Source organism: Babylonia areolata, chromosome 3, assembly GCF_041734735.1.
Source record: "Babylonia areolata isolate BAREFJ2019XMU chromosome 3, ASM4173473v1, whole genome shotgun sequence".
Lineage (NCBI taxonomy): Eukaryota > Metazoa > Mollusca > Gastropoda > Neogastropoda > Buccinidae > Babylonia > Babylonia areolata.
In genome coordinates, this window is record NC_134878.1 from 49,024,925 (window position 1) to 49,041,754 (window position 16,830).

A 16,830-nucleotide genomic window follows, 5' to 3' on the forward strand; every position below is an offset into this window, starting at 1 on the left:
CACTTCTTTTTCATCCGATCGCCAGTGAACTGGGCCACTGAACTTGACTTCGACTGATTCCGTCGACTGTGCCAGCGGCGAACCGACATAACTCGGTCGAGTGTCAGGCTTGGTGACGTCAGGCTTTGAACTCATGTTGGACGTGTTTCTTTTCACGCGGCATTCAGTCATATCGTGTGATGATCAGATAAGATCGGCCGACATGATAACATCCAACTGTATTGTATGTTGATTTACATACCATTAACATATATTTGTCCTTTGGCTCAAGTACATGAAACACTAGACACATAATGTTTATAACTGGTCTATAGTTTTTCAGATTTTCGGGATCAAGACTAGCTTTCATCAAAAGGAGACACACCAGGGCATGCTTGAAGGATTGTGGGGCAACACCTGAGGTCAAGGATATATTCATGATATTGGTTATAGTTGGTAGTAATTCTTCTAAGCATTGGTAAAATGTAGAATGTGGAATAGGATCGAGACTGCATGATTTCTTTGGCATTTGAATTGAGGATGACATTTTTGACCTGTTCCTTGGTAACTGTCTGGAATGTAGTGAACTGTGTACCATTAAAAGTTTTATGAATTGTGTTTTTATAACATTATAACATTAATGATTCTGTTTTTATCTTTCTACTACTTTTTTTTAATATGCTTTCTTATTTCACTTTAGGTACCGGATTGTAAAGCGCTTAGAGCTTGCTTATGCTTGAATTATAGCGCTATATAAAAATAAATTATTATTAATATTATTAAAGCAATCTTATATAATCTTACCCCCAGCCCCGAAAACAGAGTATGACTGCCTACACTGGCGGGGGTAGTAAAAATGGTTACTGATACACGTAAAAGCTCACTCGTACGAACGTCGGAGCGGCAGCCCACGAACAATGAAGATCTAATCCCTGTTATCTTGTCCACGCACTCAGTGAAATACTTCACAGCTTATAGGCTGATAATACACTTGGATAGTTTAAAGTGTTCATGAATAATTAATGTCAGTTTATAACCGTGCACGACGCTGATGATGTGGCTACAGGCCTAGCTCAACAAGAAGCTTTCATACGTGGAAAGATGAAATCTTCTATCGACTACTGATAACCACCGACCAAAATTTTAAACCGTTTTTTATTTTCTTTTTTCCCCCTTTTTTTTCAACAATAGGGTAACTTATGTCAGGGAAGTGCAGGTAGTTTGAGCGTGTTGGAAACACGAGCACCCCGTTGTTCCAGCTACTCAATAGCATTTGTCGTACTTTGATGGACAGAGCAGGAATGTACTTCATCAAGTGTTCAGTGTTCCCCGTCAGAAAATTCCAGTCGATTCTTTGGGGGGGAAGTATACCTTCATGTTCCCATGTTTCATGAATTTCACCTTCTCTTAAATATGTGAAATCTAGTCATCAGAATAGTTGAGGCCTTCGCTGCATAAGGGAAATTAGTGGGGAACAATTGTTACCCACTAACAAAGCAATCTTTTATCAATCCAAGAAGCCAGCTGTTCAGTGCCAAAAGCACCTGCCATTTTCGTGGTATGACGAAACACAGAAAAAGAACACTGACGGATGTTAACTTGGGCACACTGTTGTTTGTAACTTGAGAAGGGTGTTCAAGTTTGCATGTAAGCGTGTTTGTGCGTCCGAGTTTTTGTCTGTGTGTACACGATATTATATGACAGACGATAACAACAAGTCAGTTATAGTCTCCCTGACATACCGAGACTATTTATAGCGGGTGATGTTTTCCGGTTTTTGGTTTTCTGGCTACGTACGTGTGTTGATGTATTCATGTAGCCACATCCCACTGTGTCGCCTGCATGTCTATTGTGGGGATGGCACGCACGCATTTATGTCATGTGTTATATATGTCTATGATCCCGGGTTCGAATCACGGTGACGGCGCCTGGTGGGTAAAGGGTGGAGATTTTTACGATCTCCCAGGTCAACACATGTGCAGACCTGCTAGTGCCTGAACCCCCTTCGTGTGTATATGCAAGCAGAAGATCAAATACGCACGTTAAAGATCCTGTAATCCATGTCAGCGTTCGGTGGGTTATGGAAACAAGAACATACCCAGCATGCACACCCCCGAAAACGGAGTATGGCTGCCTACATGGCGGGGTAAAAACGGTCATACACGTAAAAGCCCACTCGTGTGCATACGAGTGAACGCAGAAGAAGAATATGTCTATGAGACGGCGACACACGTACAACATTTATATGTTTTTTTCTGGTTTTTTTAAAGGGTGTTGTTTTCTCTCTCTCTCTCTCTCTCTCTCTCTCTCTCTCTCTCGTGTGTCTCTGTGTGTGTGCGCGCGCTACGTATGTGTGTTAGAATAGTTGGCTGTTGGGGATAGCACACAATATGTTGGGAGACAGACTGTGTAATGACGTCATAACAAGATCGTCACAGTGACATGACCTCAAAATGACGCCGCCTCTCACACCACGTTTTCTATCTTCAAGGGAGCCAAGTCATTTACAGTGCTGAAAATGTTGCTTCTTGATTTAGTGGTATCATTATAAATTTAAAAACTGCAAAATGTTTAGGATCTTAATTATGATAAAAGTTAACTTGAAGACTGCGTGGTGTCGCCTATCTATAAGTGTGTGTGTGTGTGTGTGTGTGTGTGTGTGTGTTCTCCACCTTCTAGCAGAACGGACTTCGTGTACATTTTAAAAACTAAACTCATCACTGAGTTGTTTGGACAACACCCCCCCCCCCCCTGTGTGTGTGTGTGTGTGTGTGTGTGTGAGTGTGTGTGTGTGTGTCGGCTCGTGACAAGCTCGTGTTTCTGCGCGTGATGCTGGGATGAAATCGCTGGACCGAAACATACGCTGAAAATGAAGACTGCATGCGTGCGACACTCCAGTTGACACCTCAGGTGGGTTGGCTTGGAAAAGAGCTGACAGGTGGTTTTACGGCTGAGTTCTAATGGCGTGTCCATGTCCTTGAGAGCAGAGATACAGCCGGTGTGTGTGTGTGTGTGTGTGTGTGTGTGTGTGCGCGCGTAGGTGCGTGCGTGCGTTTGTCAGTGTGCCACTGAGTGTGTGTTTGTGCGTGCGTATGTGTAGTGTGTGTGCGTGGCAGTGTGCGTAGGTGTGTGTGTGTGTGTGGAGAGATCAAGAGATAGAAAGGGGTGCAGGTGGAACACAAGCGTGAAGGTGTGTGTGTGTGTGTGTGCAAATAACATGACGAGGATTTGTACGAGGTCAGGTGACAGGGTTATTCCATGTTTGCCCGATTGTATAACATCATTTGCCAGCTCGTTGATAAGTAAATAAAATAAAATTGGACTGCAATTATCTCCTTGTGTGTGTGTGTGTGTGTGTGTGTGTGTGTGGAGAGAGAGAGAGAGAGAGAGAGAGAGAGAGAAAGGGGGTGCAGGGGGAACAAAAGCGTGAAGGTGTGGCGATGTTGAATTATGTTCAGAGAGTCGATCAGCTTAGTTGATAACGTTGGCACAGATACTGGCCAACCACAGCTGTCTGCGCAGTTTAAAGCGTTCGACATTTAGGCTACCTGTGGAGGACACGAAACTTGTACAGACGGTGTTAGATATAAACTCGAGCAGACCGGAAAAACAGAGAAAGGAAAAAAGAAGAAGAAGAAGAAAGGAACTGAGAGGAAAGAAGATAACCAGGATAGCGCGAGAAGACTTTGAAAGTGAGTAAGCATATAATGTAGTCTCGGTGGTCTAGAAAGGGCATTGTTGCGTTGGCCAGGGTTTTTATCTACTTTTTTAAATTTTTTATTTTATTTTTATTTTTTAGTTGATTGTTTTTCTTTCACATTTACCGTTTTTGTGTCTGCTTGCCAGTGAAATGAAAAATGATCGAGAAGAATATTAATTTATTTCATTTTCTTTTACTGTATGCCTGTGAAAACTATACTGCCATACTGACACTGCGAAAGATGTATATGGAAAGGATATATAGGTTACGTGTCATGTGAACAGCAACCAAATGTCACCATTATGCAATGGAATTGTCAAGTGTTAACTGTATGCAGGTATACATTTTTTCAGATGTGGCTGTTTAGTTTGACTCTATTGTGAATATTGTGGGACTGGTGAGGCGGGTGGCTAGACACCCTTATGGAGATCCATAAAAGGGCGTCGGCTCAGGAGAGCCACCGACGGCCATCTAGCTCCACTGTGCTGTGTGCATGCCACACGCAGTTGGCCTCCGGGGTGTGTCTACCCATGTATGCGAAGTCTGGATCCGGCAGAATCTGCGGAAGAAACCTATCGGTTCAACGGAGAGGAAGTAGATTACAGCAACGCACTGTGGAGTGCAGAGAGCAAGATGAGACACCGAAAGGATATCTTGGTCATCCACTGCATCCGTGCTCATCCTCCAGTCGTCTCGACTTAGTCTTGCCACTGGAAATTGGTGGACCCGGACGAGAGAGTGAGGTCGACGTTGCGCAACTCCTCTTCACTTTAAACAAACTCATCGCGCAAGTCATCAGTCATCCAAAATGACCTTTCATCCTTCATCATTTCATCACCCCCAATTCCTGTGGCGACAGGCGAGCGACGAAACGACAGGTGTGGGTACACTGGCAGTTGCAGCCGCAGACCTGCACGCAGGCGGCTCAGGCCATAGGGTCGTTCTTCGTCGACAGGAGCAGCGATGGAGCTCGGCAGCCGTCTGAGCGTCTGAGCAGCCCTCTTTAGGAATGCACTGCTCACCTCCCTGGCATGAGGAAGGGGCTAGAAAAGGTGCCCTAAAAATTGCCTGCTCCATATCACCCTGGCCAGCATACCGCGGCTGGTGGGGACCCTACATCAGCGGTCGAAACAAAGAGAAAGAAAAGAAAAAAACAAGGATCGTTCCTCTCACCATTGGTGCTTGGAACATAAGGACTCTCCTGGACAGAGATAACGCGGACAGACCCCAAAGAAGAACAGCACTAGTTGCATCTGAACTCGCCAGATACAACATCGACATCGCAGCCTTGAGTGAGACTCGGCTTGCAGGCGAAGGCGAGCTCTGTGAACGGGGATCTGGTTACACCTTCTGGAGTGGACGAGGAAGCGAAGAGCGACGTGAGGCTGGCGTTGGTTTTGCAGTAAAAACAGCACTTGTCAGCAAGCTAGCTGGAATCCCAAAGGGAGTCAACGATAGGCTTATCACCATGAAACTCCCACTGGCATCTGGCCAGAAGCACCTCACCATTGTCAGTGCCTACGCCCCAACCATGACCAACCCAGATGAAGTGAAGGCGAAGTTCTACGAGGACCTTCACTCTGTCATTGCTGCCATCCCTAAAGCAGACAAGCTCATCATTCTTGGGGACTTCAATGCTAGAGTTGGCTCTGACTACATCTCCTGGGATGGAGTGATTGGAAAGCACGGTGTGGGCCACTGCAACCCAAATGGATTGCTTTTGCTTCAGACCTGTGCAGAGCACGAACTGCTGATAACCAACACAGTTTTCTGCCTCCCTACCCGTAACAGGACGTCATGGATGCACCCTCGCTCAAAGCATTGGCATCTCATCGATTATGTCATCGTCAGGAAAAGGGATAGGCGAGATGTACGTGTAACAAAGACCATGTGCGGCGCCGAGTGTTGGACAGACCATCGCCTTGTAGTCTCGAAGCTGAATATTCGAATCCAACCCAAGAGACGCCCCCAAGGCCAGAAGGCTCCAAAACGGCTCAACATCGCTAAGCTGAAAAGCATCACCATCAAACAGTCCTTTGTGGAGCTGCTGGAAGATCGTCTGGAATCCGCCTCTCTGGACAACCAGAATGTGGAGTCTGACTGGAGGACCCTGCGTGAGCTGATCTGTAGTACAGCTTCAGAGACCCTGGGACCCATGACCAGAAAGCACAAAGACTGGTTTGATGAAAACTGTGATGAAATCAAGCAGCTTCTGGATGAGAAACGCCGTCTGCATCAAGCCCACCTGAGCAACCCAAAGTCCACATCAAAAAAGGATGCGTACAATGCCATCCGCAGGACTGTTCAGCAAAAGTTACGCCAGATGCAGGATAAGTGGCTGAATGACAAAGCTGATGAGATCCAGGGATATGCTGACAGGCACGATATGAAGAGGTTCTATGATGCCTTAAAAGAAGTCTACGGCCCCACATCCTCAGGATCATCCCCCCTCCTCAGTGCAGATGGGAATACCTTGATCACCGAGAAGGAGAACATTCTCGAACGATGGGCTGAGCACTTCAACAGTGTCTTAAATCGCCCTTCCTCCATAAATGATGAAGCCATAGACCGTCTCCCACAAGTCCCCACCAACGAAGCACTGGACGATCCGCCAACACTTCTTGAGACTCAGAAAGCAATCCGTCTGCTATCCAGTGGCACAGCACCTGGCTCAGACTCCATACCAGCAGAGGTCTACAAGGATGGAGGCACTGTGCTGACTGAGAAGCTTCATCAGCTGTACTCACTCATGTGGAAAGAAGAGACGATCCCCCAGGATTTCAAAGATGCATCTATCATTCACTTGTACAAGCAAAAGGGGAACCGGCAAGCCTGCGATAACCATCGGGGCATTTCCTTGCTCTCCATCGCAGGCAAGATACTTGCCAGGATCCTACTTAACCGCCTCACAGCACACCTTGACCAAGGTCATTTGCCTGAGAACCAATGTGGATTCCGGAAAGAGCGCGGAACCACTGACATGGTGTTTGCTGCAAGGCAGCTGCAAGAGAAATGTCAGGAGCAAAATGCTGATCTGTTCTCCACCTATGTCGACCTCACTAAGGCCTTCGACACCGTGAGTAGAGAGGGACTGTGGAAGATCATGGCCAAGTACGGATGCCCTCGGAAATTTATTTCCTTGGTCAGCCAGTTCCATGAAGGCATGCAGGCTCGAGTCCAGGACAATGGTGAAACATCTGCTCCTTTTGCTGTCACAAATGGTGTCAAGCAAGGCTGCGTCCTGGCTCCAACGCTGTTCAGCCTCATGTTCTCTGCAATGCTTACTGATGCCTTCAGAGATGGCGATGTTGGAATCGGCCTAAAGTACCGAACAGATGGCAAGCTGTTTAACCTCAGAAGGCTTCAAGCAAAAACGAAGGTCATGACAGACATCATCAGAGACTTTTTGTTTGCTGATGATTGTGCCCTCAACGCTGGATCTGAAGCTGACATGCAACTCGGCGTCGACAAGTTTGCCACTGCCAGCAGGAACTTCGGCCTTACCATCAGCACGAGGAAAACTGAAGTTCTCCATCAGCCAGCCCCAGGGAAACCCTACGTTGAGCCCAACATCACAGTCAACGGTCAGAGACTCAGTGCGGTGGAGCGGTTCACATACCTTGGCAGCACACTGTCACGAAATGCGACCATCGACGATGAAGTGAACGTCAGGATTGCAAGAGCAAGCGCAACTTTTGGTAGACTCAATGCAAATGTCTGGAACAGAAGAGGCATTAGTCTTGAGACCAAGCTAAAGGTCTACAGAGCAGTAGTTCTCCCCACACTACTGTACGCCTGCGAAACTTGGACAGTGTACCAACGACATGCCAAGAAGCTGAACCACTTCCACACAACATGCCTCAGGAAGCTACTGAACATCAAGTGGCAAGACAAGACCCCAGACACAGAGGTGCTCGCAAAAGCCACCCTTCCCAGCATCTTCACCATCCTGATGCAGTCCCAGCTTCGCTGGGCTGGACACGTGGCACGCATGCCAGACCATCGGCTGCCCAAAAGGCTCTTCTATGGCGAGCTGCAACAAGGGAAGAGATCACACGGAGGTCAGAAGAAGCGCTTCAGAGATACTCTGAAAGTCTCTCTGAAAGCGTTTGATATCAACCCTGACTCCTGGGAGGAATCTGCAGTGGACCGTGACAAATGGCGCGCTGCTGTGCACAAAGGCGCCAAGTTGTGCGAGGCCAACAGGACTGCTGCAGCTGTTGAGAAGAGGCAGGCCAGAAAGTCACGGGCAAACAAGCTCCCTGACAATGATATGCCCGTCTTTGTCTGCCCCAACTGTCAGCGAACATTTCGTGCGCAGATTGGACTATTCAGCCATCTGCGCACTCACAGATAGATTCATGAGCATCCTTCCCCCCACCACACCACCACCCTCCCCCCATCCCCCATCCCCCATCTGGATGACAACGATGGTCATCATCGATCTCGATGGACACACCACCATTGTGAATAACGGCCGCTAACTCAGCTTAACTGGTTGTTGCACAGTCCAAAATTAATCGGCAATGAAGCTGGAAGCTTCTTTTTTGTTTTGTTTCGCTCTCTCTGTATGTGCGCATGCAATCTTTATGAAAACGAGATTTTTTAAAAAAAAGTGATTCAAGTCGTTCTCTGAGAAACTGAGCAGGTTTTTGTCAGAACTTGATGTGAAATGCTAATTATTTAAAGCTACATCTTTATTCAGTCGACAAAGGGACTGATTCCCAACTGAGTGCTGTCTTGCAAGTTGGTCAAGTTTTGCAACTACTGATTTGGTAGGTAGTTATCATTTATCATGATTTTGCTGACCGTACATTTTCGCCGCGGTCGAAATACTTTGTTTTGTCGGTCCTTTGTCTACTTTGTTTTGTCGGTCCTTTGTCCCAGCTGGGAAATGACACACAAAGAACACCGGCACGACATAGAATGCTATCATGAACAACAGCAACATTAACGAACAGTAAGTATCATCGCCTTTTCTGCGGAAAGGTGCCTCAGTTCAGCGAAGTCTCTGATAATACTATTAATAGCCGCGTTATCATGTGATGGTTCCACTTGTAAATAGGCTATTGGTTTGTTCATATAAACCCAAATACTTATGGCTCTTTGAATTCAGCGAAGTCTCCATAACGACTACATTACACTGCATGGTCGCCTGTGCCGTGCGTCAGGCCTGCTCTTCCTCTGACTTTTGAGCTAATTTACATTAATATTCTAACAAAATGTCTTCAGTCACCGTGTGACGGGACATTAAACAAAATTCTTCTTCCTCCTCCTTTTGACCTAAAATCATTACTGATGATGTTGTGGACACTGAGACCGCGTTAGCCTGAACATGAAGAACGAATTCGGTAGTTTTGTTCAACTACAGGCAGTGAGCTGAATGAGTTAAAATACTCTGCGACACTCGTGGTGGTTCCGAGTTCACACACACACACACACACACACACACACGAATCCTTGAACACGGTCCAACACAGGATTATAACCTATACTGAACAACGTGACCTCATACGAACTTGATCGATACAATCTGCAAACACTACATGTATACTTACCGCGGTGTAACGATCGATGGTATTCATGGTATGAACGATTCCCAACTGGTATAATATCACGGTCGAAGTCCTTGAAGCATAATGAATTTATTCATTTATTTATTGCGCTGACGTGGACGGTATTACATACAGTAATTTGAAACACGTGTGCATTTGTGTGTGCGACTGACGAGCGCACAACCATTCCTCCACCCCACTCGACACAAACACGTACTAGCTAAATGTGTGCCAATTTCTCAATATAGTTTCGTTTTTTTTAATTTGAAATAACAAACAGTAAGGAGATTTCTTATCAGTGTTGCGATTGTTTTACAGTTTTGGCACAACTGTTTACTGATGAAAATCGTGGCAAGATTTGTACTTGAAAGACGTCTTTAGGTTAGCAAACGTGGGAAAATTACCCCACAGCATAATTCATTCAGTTCGCACTATTGATGTGCATGTGTGTGTGTGTGTGTGTGTGGGAGGGGGGGGAGTGCAGGGTGGGGGGAATGGGTGTGTGTGTGTGTGTGTGTGTGTGTCCGTCGGTGTGTGTGCGCGCGCTTAAAAGAATGAAAAAAGAAGAGGATGACTGAGGAGGACACATGGAGGAGGAAGATGAGAGAAAGAGGACGGAGGAAGAATTGAGAAGAAGGAGATAGTAATAAAGATAAGAAGAGGACTGAAAAAAGAAAAGAGGAAGAACTTCGATCGGTAAGAGGAAGAGGACTAAGAAGAAGGGGAAGAACTTCGGAAGACGGCTAAGAGAAGGGGAAGAAGAAGGAGAAGAGGAGGACTGAGGAGGAAGAAGAAGAATACTAAGGAGAAGAAGTCCTAGGAGAAGAGGAGGAACTCGGCTGCGGTAAGAAAGGGAGTAAGAAGAGGAGGAAGAAGAAGAGGACAAACTTGAGTGAGGAGAAGAGGAAGAAGAAGAGGACAAACTTGAGTGAGGAGAAGAGGAAGAAGAAGAGGGCTGACTTGAGTGAGGAGAAGAGGAAGAAGAAGAGGGCTGACTTGAGTGAGGAGAAGAGGAAGAAGAAGAGGGCTGACTTGAGTGAGGAGAAGAGGAAGAAGAAGAGGACAAACTTGAGTGAGGAGAAGAGGAAGAAGAAGAGGGCTGACTTGAGTGAGGAGAAGAGGAAGAAGAAGAGGACAAACTTGAGTGAGGAGAAGAGGAAGAAGAAGAGGGCTGACTTGAGTGAGGAGAAGAGGAAGAAGAAGAGGGCTGACTTGAGTGAGGAGAAGAGGAAGAAGAAGAGGACAAACTTGAGTGAGGAGAAGAGGAAGAAGAAGAGGGCTGACTTGAGTGAGGAGAAGAGGAAGAAGAAGAGGGCTGACTTGAGTGAGGAGAAGAGGAAGAAGAAGAGGACAAACTTGAGTGAGGAGAAGAGGAAGAAGAAGAGGGCTGACTTGAGTGAGGAGAAGAGGAAGAAGAAGAGGGCTGACTTGAGTGAGGAGAGGAGGAAGAAGAAGAGGACAAACTTGAGTGAGGAGAAGAGGAAGAAGAAGAGGGCTGACTTGAGTGAGGAGAAGAGGAAGAAGAAGAGGGCTGACTTGAGTGAGGAGAAGAGGAAGAAGAAGAGGACAAACTTGAGTGAGGAGAAGAGGAAGAAGAAGAGGGCTGACTTGAGTGAGGAGAAGAGGAAGAAGAAGAGGGCTGACTTGAGTGAGGAGAAGAGGAAGAAGAAGAGGACAAACTTGAGTGAGGAGAAGAGGAAGAAGAAGAGGGCTGACTTGAGTGAGGAGAAGAGGAAGAAGAAGAGGGCTGACTTGAGTGAGGAGAAGAGGAAGAAGAGGGCTGACTTGAGTGAGGAGAAGAGGAAGAAGAAGAGGGCTGACTTGAGTGAGGAGAAGAGGAAGAAGAAGAGGGCTGACTTGAGGAGAACTTGAAAGGAAGAACTTCGGGGAAGAGGATTATGAGAAGAGGAAGAAGAAGAGGACCGTGGCTAAGGAGAAGAGAGAGAACTTCGGAAGAGGACTAAGGCGAAGAGGAAGAACTTCGGAAGAGGACCAAGGCGAAGAAGACTACTAGTAAGGAGAAGAGGAATAAGAAAAGGTGGCTATTCAGAGGGGAAGAGGAGGAGGAAGAAGAAGACGACGAAAATAGAAGAGGAGGAAGAAGAAGATCGACTGAGGAAATGAAGAAGAAGAGAACCAAGAAGAAAGAGAAGGACTAAGGACGGAGAAGAACATGAAGCCAGTCCATGACTCATCAGCAACTTCACCACCTCGACTGTCGCTTCCAAATGCTGCACCAAGACTGAATGCATACACACACACACACACCCACACACACACACACACACACACACACACGGTACACACACACACACACGGTACACACACACACACACACACACACACACACACACACACACACACACGGTACACACACACACACACACACACACACACACACACACACGGTACACACACACACACGCGCGCGCGCACGCACACACACACACACACACACACACACACACACACACACTGACACACACACACACACGAGCGCGCGCGCACGCACAGAGAGACTGTTGAGAGAGAGAGAGAGAGAGAGAGAGAAGAGTACCAAACATTATACATACGGCAGATTTTTTTTTCGTTTATTATTATTGTTAAGCTTGTAATAAGCCATGGATATATATCATAATGTTCCCTAGTACGCCATCCATGGATAATCCATGTGGTTGTAGTTTTAAATCCTTTGCTCAAGAACATGATCAAAACGTGCGTAATTTTCAACCACACAATTGCTGACTACGTGTAGGCTACTCCGCTAGTTTTCTTTGTGTACTCCACAGAATGTTTCTCAGTATTCACAGAATCAAATGCTTTTTTGAAGTCTACGAATGCTACGTATAGCTTAGTCTTGTGTAAAAGATGATTTTGGACTAAAGCGTATATAGTGAATATATTGTCAACAGTGCTATAACCTGTTCTAAAGCCCGCCTGTTCCTCTATATTTTTTTTTCTTCTATTTCTAGTCATCGTTTTCTTAATCTGTAATTTAAACTGATGATGTGTGTATACACTTTACTAATTGCACTCGTCAAGGCTACTCCCCTGTAATTGTCCGGGTTGTTTGTGTCTCCCTTTTTATGTATAGGCACAATAATGAATTTGATCAGAGAGAGAGAGAGAGAGAGAGAGAGAGAGCACAAAATAGGCTATACAGATTACAATTGTCACAGTGCGCACTGCCACGCACTTCGCGACACTCCATTAAAAAAACAAAACAAAACAAAAACAAACAAACAAACAAACAAAAAATGACCGCCTGTGCGTGTTGCGCTTTTTTCTTCTCCCACTCCCCATTCTGTACTTTTTGCACACACACACACGTTACAAACTTTTACAATGGAACAGGAGAACTAAAGCACCTAGAGGCCGGGAACCGTCCTTTAATCTTGACAAAAACGTGGAATGACGTCAAGTGTTCCAATCGACCAATGAAACTTTAGCCAACTCTCATGTGACGTCCAATATAAGCCAAACCAGTTTGCTCCAGCTGATAAGTCGCCCCAAAAACAACAGGCAGTTGAACAGAATGGAGAACAGCATGGAGTCCAGCGTTGAGGTAAATCTGTACTTTATCAGTTGAATGTGTTTTGACTTTGTTTGAATATATCCTACTGGCTGTGTAACATAGTAAAACATTCAGTTGTAATTATCATCCAAAAAAACCACAGCTGAATATTTCATGTCATGAACCATATATGCATGCGGTGTGACTGAAACTGACGAGAGAAAGTAAAGTGTAAAATCTATTAATGAGCTAGCTAGGACCATCCAAGGAAAAATAAAATAAACCCAAAACAAAACCGTTTCTTGGTGGGGGAAAGGGGGAAGGGGGAATAACAAACAATGAATAATTACGACAAGTTTTATTTTTCAGAACATGAAACTTAAACACGTCTCAGTCTGAAAACACCGATTCCTAAAAATAAAGGATATATATTAGACGGTGATCGAAACTATGGAGGACTCGTCTTAAATTCTGATCCTTAAACTGCAGGATTTACAAAAGAAGTGCTTCAAATCTACTCAATGGATTTTTATCAACACAGTTATCTGTAACAACAACTTTTTATTTTTCGCCATGTGCGCGTGTTAGTGCCCTTGTATGTTCAGCCGAAAGTAGGGCAAGACATTGAAAGTCATTGGTTCAGTTGAGACACACCTCCTTGGAGGTGACCTTCACCTTTGGTGGGATTTACGAGTCCGAGTTTGTCGTAAAAGCGGTGAACAGCAGTTGCTGATTTTCACAAGGTTGATAAGAAAACAGGATTTATCTCCGTAAAAAGAGAGAAAGAAACACTACTTTACCTACTTTTCTGTTTTTTCTTCTTTTATTCGTACCACTCTTCCACCCCCAAGGCACCGAGTTCAGCTTTGGTGACCCAACATGAGCACATGCACCCAGCGGTGACCTTTTCTGTGTCTTCTGGCTGTTCGGTGTAAAAACTGTCAGGCCTGAATGTTGAAGCCAGCCCTCGACCTCCTATCACCAGCACATATACCCGCTCCCTTTCCCCAACCTCCCAGGCCCATTCCCTCCCTTGATTTGATCCCATTCTCCCACACATACATACACGTTTGCTTTAAAAAAATTTTTTTTTTTTTTTACTCTCTCTGTCTCTCTCTGTCTGTCTCTCTCTCATACACACACATCAGTACACACATGCCAACACACACACACACACACACACACACACACACACACACACACACACACACAGTGCAGCACAGCGCAGCACGTACAGGTTGTTTTTTTTTCGTGTTCATTATCTGAGTTCTGTTCGCTGACACAAATTTTATCCACAGTATTCATTGCATGTCCCATGATGTATGGGTCATAATTTTCCATAGATAAGTGAATTACTTTTTGTTATCTTGGCTGACTCATCATGTGGCATTTGACACAAACTGTAGTGTGTTAATAATTATTGCTCAATAGTATCACTTGTCTTTTTTGCATTGAGAGCAGTCATTTACACAAATGGTTTTTACTGGAGTATCCTTTTGGACCAGAGACATTGCTTCGCTCTGTATTCTGATTTCATGACACTACATAATGTATGGTTTGCCACGTGAAGTATTAAGAACTGTATTGATTTATGTATTGTTGGAAGAGATGGCATGCATGGTTCACCATGCCTTCTTCTGTCATTGTTTTAGGATAAGAAACCTCTTTTGCTTATTGAGTGTCATGTTTTTTACTTACTTCCATTACTGACAGAGGTGAGCATCCTGCAGTAGCTTATTATTTCTGACTGATGTTGGTTGTCAGCTTAAAAAAATGATTTATGTTTTGTCAGATAAGTTTTATGGTTCATTGACTTGTAGTTATAACAGTAAGTATGCACATGCATGTGTTGGGTTTTGTTTGATAGAAGACCTGTATTCTGAGTCACCACAGAGACTGCCAAGGTATTTTATCCCTGTGTATATGTGTGTGGTGTGTGTGTGTGTGTGTGTGTGTGGTGTATCTGTGTGCGTGCGTGCGTCATGCATGCATGTGAGCATGCACGCACATGTGTGCTTATGTGCGTGTGTGTGCTTCCATTACAGAGTTTGAATGAAATGTTTTCAATAATTCATATACAGTTGAATAATTAATCATTTTTCAATGCTTGTGTTGTTTCAGATGTTGAGTGCGGTGTCCACTAACACCAGTGAAGAAACTGAAGAAGATGAGGGGGTGGAAATACCAGATCAGTTGTTGAAAGATGAATTTTGTGATCCCGAAAATCCAGTGGCTATACACTTCAGGGATGTCAGTGCTGCTGCATACAAAATTAAAGATGGAGTTCAGCAGACACCCTGCTCTGTAAGTATCTACAGAAATGACGTTTTGTGTAATTTTGTAAAACTGCAGTCACTTTTCTCCTCTGTTCTGGTGAGATGCAGTTCTCTCGTTCACTTCATAAGTGGGCCATTATGGATACAACCTTTCACACCCCACTGTTATTGGCAGACATATTCCATTTTTGAGGGTGTGCATGCTGGGTGTGTTTGTGTTTCCATGACCAACTGACACTGATTGCAGGATCTTTAACATGACAATTTGATTTTCTGCGTGTGTTCACACATGAAGGGGATTGGGGCACTGGCAGGTTTGGACATGCTGATATGGTTGTTCCAGAAAAAAACAATCTTTATTCATAACAGATCAGTCACCAGTCACCGGATTGAACCCAGGGTCCTCAGATTGAAAAAGTCCAACGTTCTAAGCACTCAGAAGTTACACCTGTCATGGTGATTTTTGTCTGAAAATATGTTGTTACCAGTCATTTTGAAACTGAACTTTGAAGATTGGGGAGAGGGGTATGCTGACTGGTTGTAGGTAAATATCATTATTTATTTATAGATTTACAGTAACAAAGTTGTCTTTTTGAAATTTACGGGGGTCCACTATCTAGATATCTTAAGGAGTCATTGGATTCCACAATTTGCTTCTGTTTATCTGTGTTAAGAAAAACAAAAATGAGAGTGAACAAGAGAGAGAGAGAGAGAGAGAGAGAGAGTGTGTGTGTGTGTGTGCGCGCGCGCGTGTATGCGTGCGTGCGTCTGTGCCTGCATGCATTGGTGTGTGTGTAAATGTGTGAATGAATGAGTTAGAGCAACTGTACTTTGCAGTTATAAATATGTGTCAGTTTGTTGTATTGTGACCAGGAGATTGCTTAGCAACTATAATTGTATGGATGTTTGTTTTCTCCAGCTGTCCATGATGTCAAAAACCTATGGCATGGACATTTATTTCAAGAAAGAATTTCTGCATTTCACAGGGAGGTAAGCATTATCACAAGTTTGTACTAAATGTACTATATGTGTGTGGGGATGGGGGTGCTTAGTGGGTGGGTGAGAATGTGAGTGTACAAAGTGTACACATATATGAGCAAACTGGAAATCATTTTAAACATTGTTTCACTCTCTCCTCCCACCCATTATAGACTTTAGTCTTTTTTGTTTTGCTTTTGAGTATGATATTTTAGCTGCATACTAATCTAGGTCATGGAAACTTTTGTCATGAAAATGACAATTTTGTGCTTGTTTTTTAATGCATTTTCTTTCTTTTAGATTACTGACGGATAATGATCTGCATGCATTATTACTTTTTTGGAAGCAGTCCTTTGTGATGTGATTCCACGTGGAGTTCTTTCTTTGTGTATAATTCTCCTTTCTTCTTCCTTCCTCTGTGTCAAAAAAAATTGTTCTTACTGACTCTCAATCCTGAAATGATATTTGACTCTGTGTGTGTGTGTGTGTGTGTGTGTGTATTTGCAGTTTCAAGGAACGAGGTGCCCGATATACACTTTTACAGTTGACAAAGGTTTGATATGTGGCTGTTTTACTCTGTTTATTTCCGTTTGGTACTGAAATTATGTGACTGTTCACTGACTCAGAGAGGGTGTGTGTGTGTGCGTGTTCTAGTGTGTGTTCCTGTATATGTCCATATACACAGAAAATTACTTGAGGCAAAATTTCTCAGTTAGAAAATTGTGTGTCTGCCTTTAATTGAATGTCTTTCTTTCCTCTCTTTAAGCGATATCAGATTCTAATATATAGTATAAGTGATTTTCTTGTTTTTCATTCTAAACACTGAAA

The 16,830-nt window shown here is 44.4% G+C and overlaps 1 protein-coding gene across 3 annotated transcripts in view; it reads left to right on the top strand.

Annotated features, from left to right (window-relative positions):
* The first annotated feature begins 3,544 nt into the window (after positions 1 to 3,544).
* Positions 3,545 to 16,830, top strand: part of LOC143280058 (L-threonine ammonia-lyase-like) — a 29,291-nt gene continuing 16,005 nt past the window's right edge. For 2 of the 3 annotated variants that reach the window (XM_076584548.1, XM_076584549.1), the window contains exons 1-4: positions 12,684 to 12,799; positions 14,870 to 15,052; positions 15,944 to 16,014; positions 16,510 to 16,555. In XM_076584548.1, the coding sequence (XP_076440663.1) occupies positions 12,770 to 12,799; positions 14,870 to 15,052; positions 15,944 to 16,014; positions 16,510 to 16,555 (330 nt within the window). In that variant the 5' untranslated portion in view covers positions 12,684 to 12,769. Of the gene's footprint in view, positions 3,672 to 12,683; positions 12,800 to 14,869; positions 15,053 to 15,943; positions 16,015 to 16,509; positions 16,556 to 16,830 lie in introns of those variants that run through there. The other variant, XM_076584550.1, reaches the window with a different exon arrangement.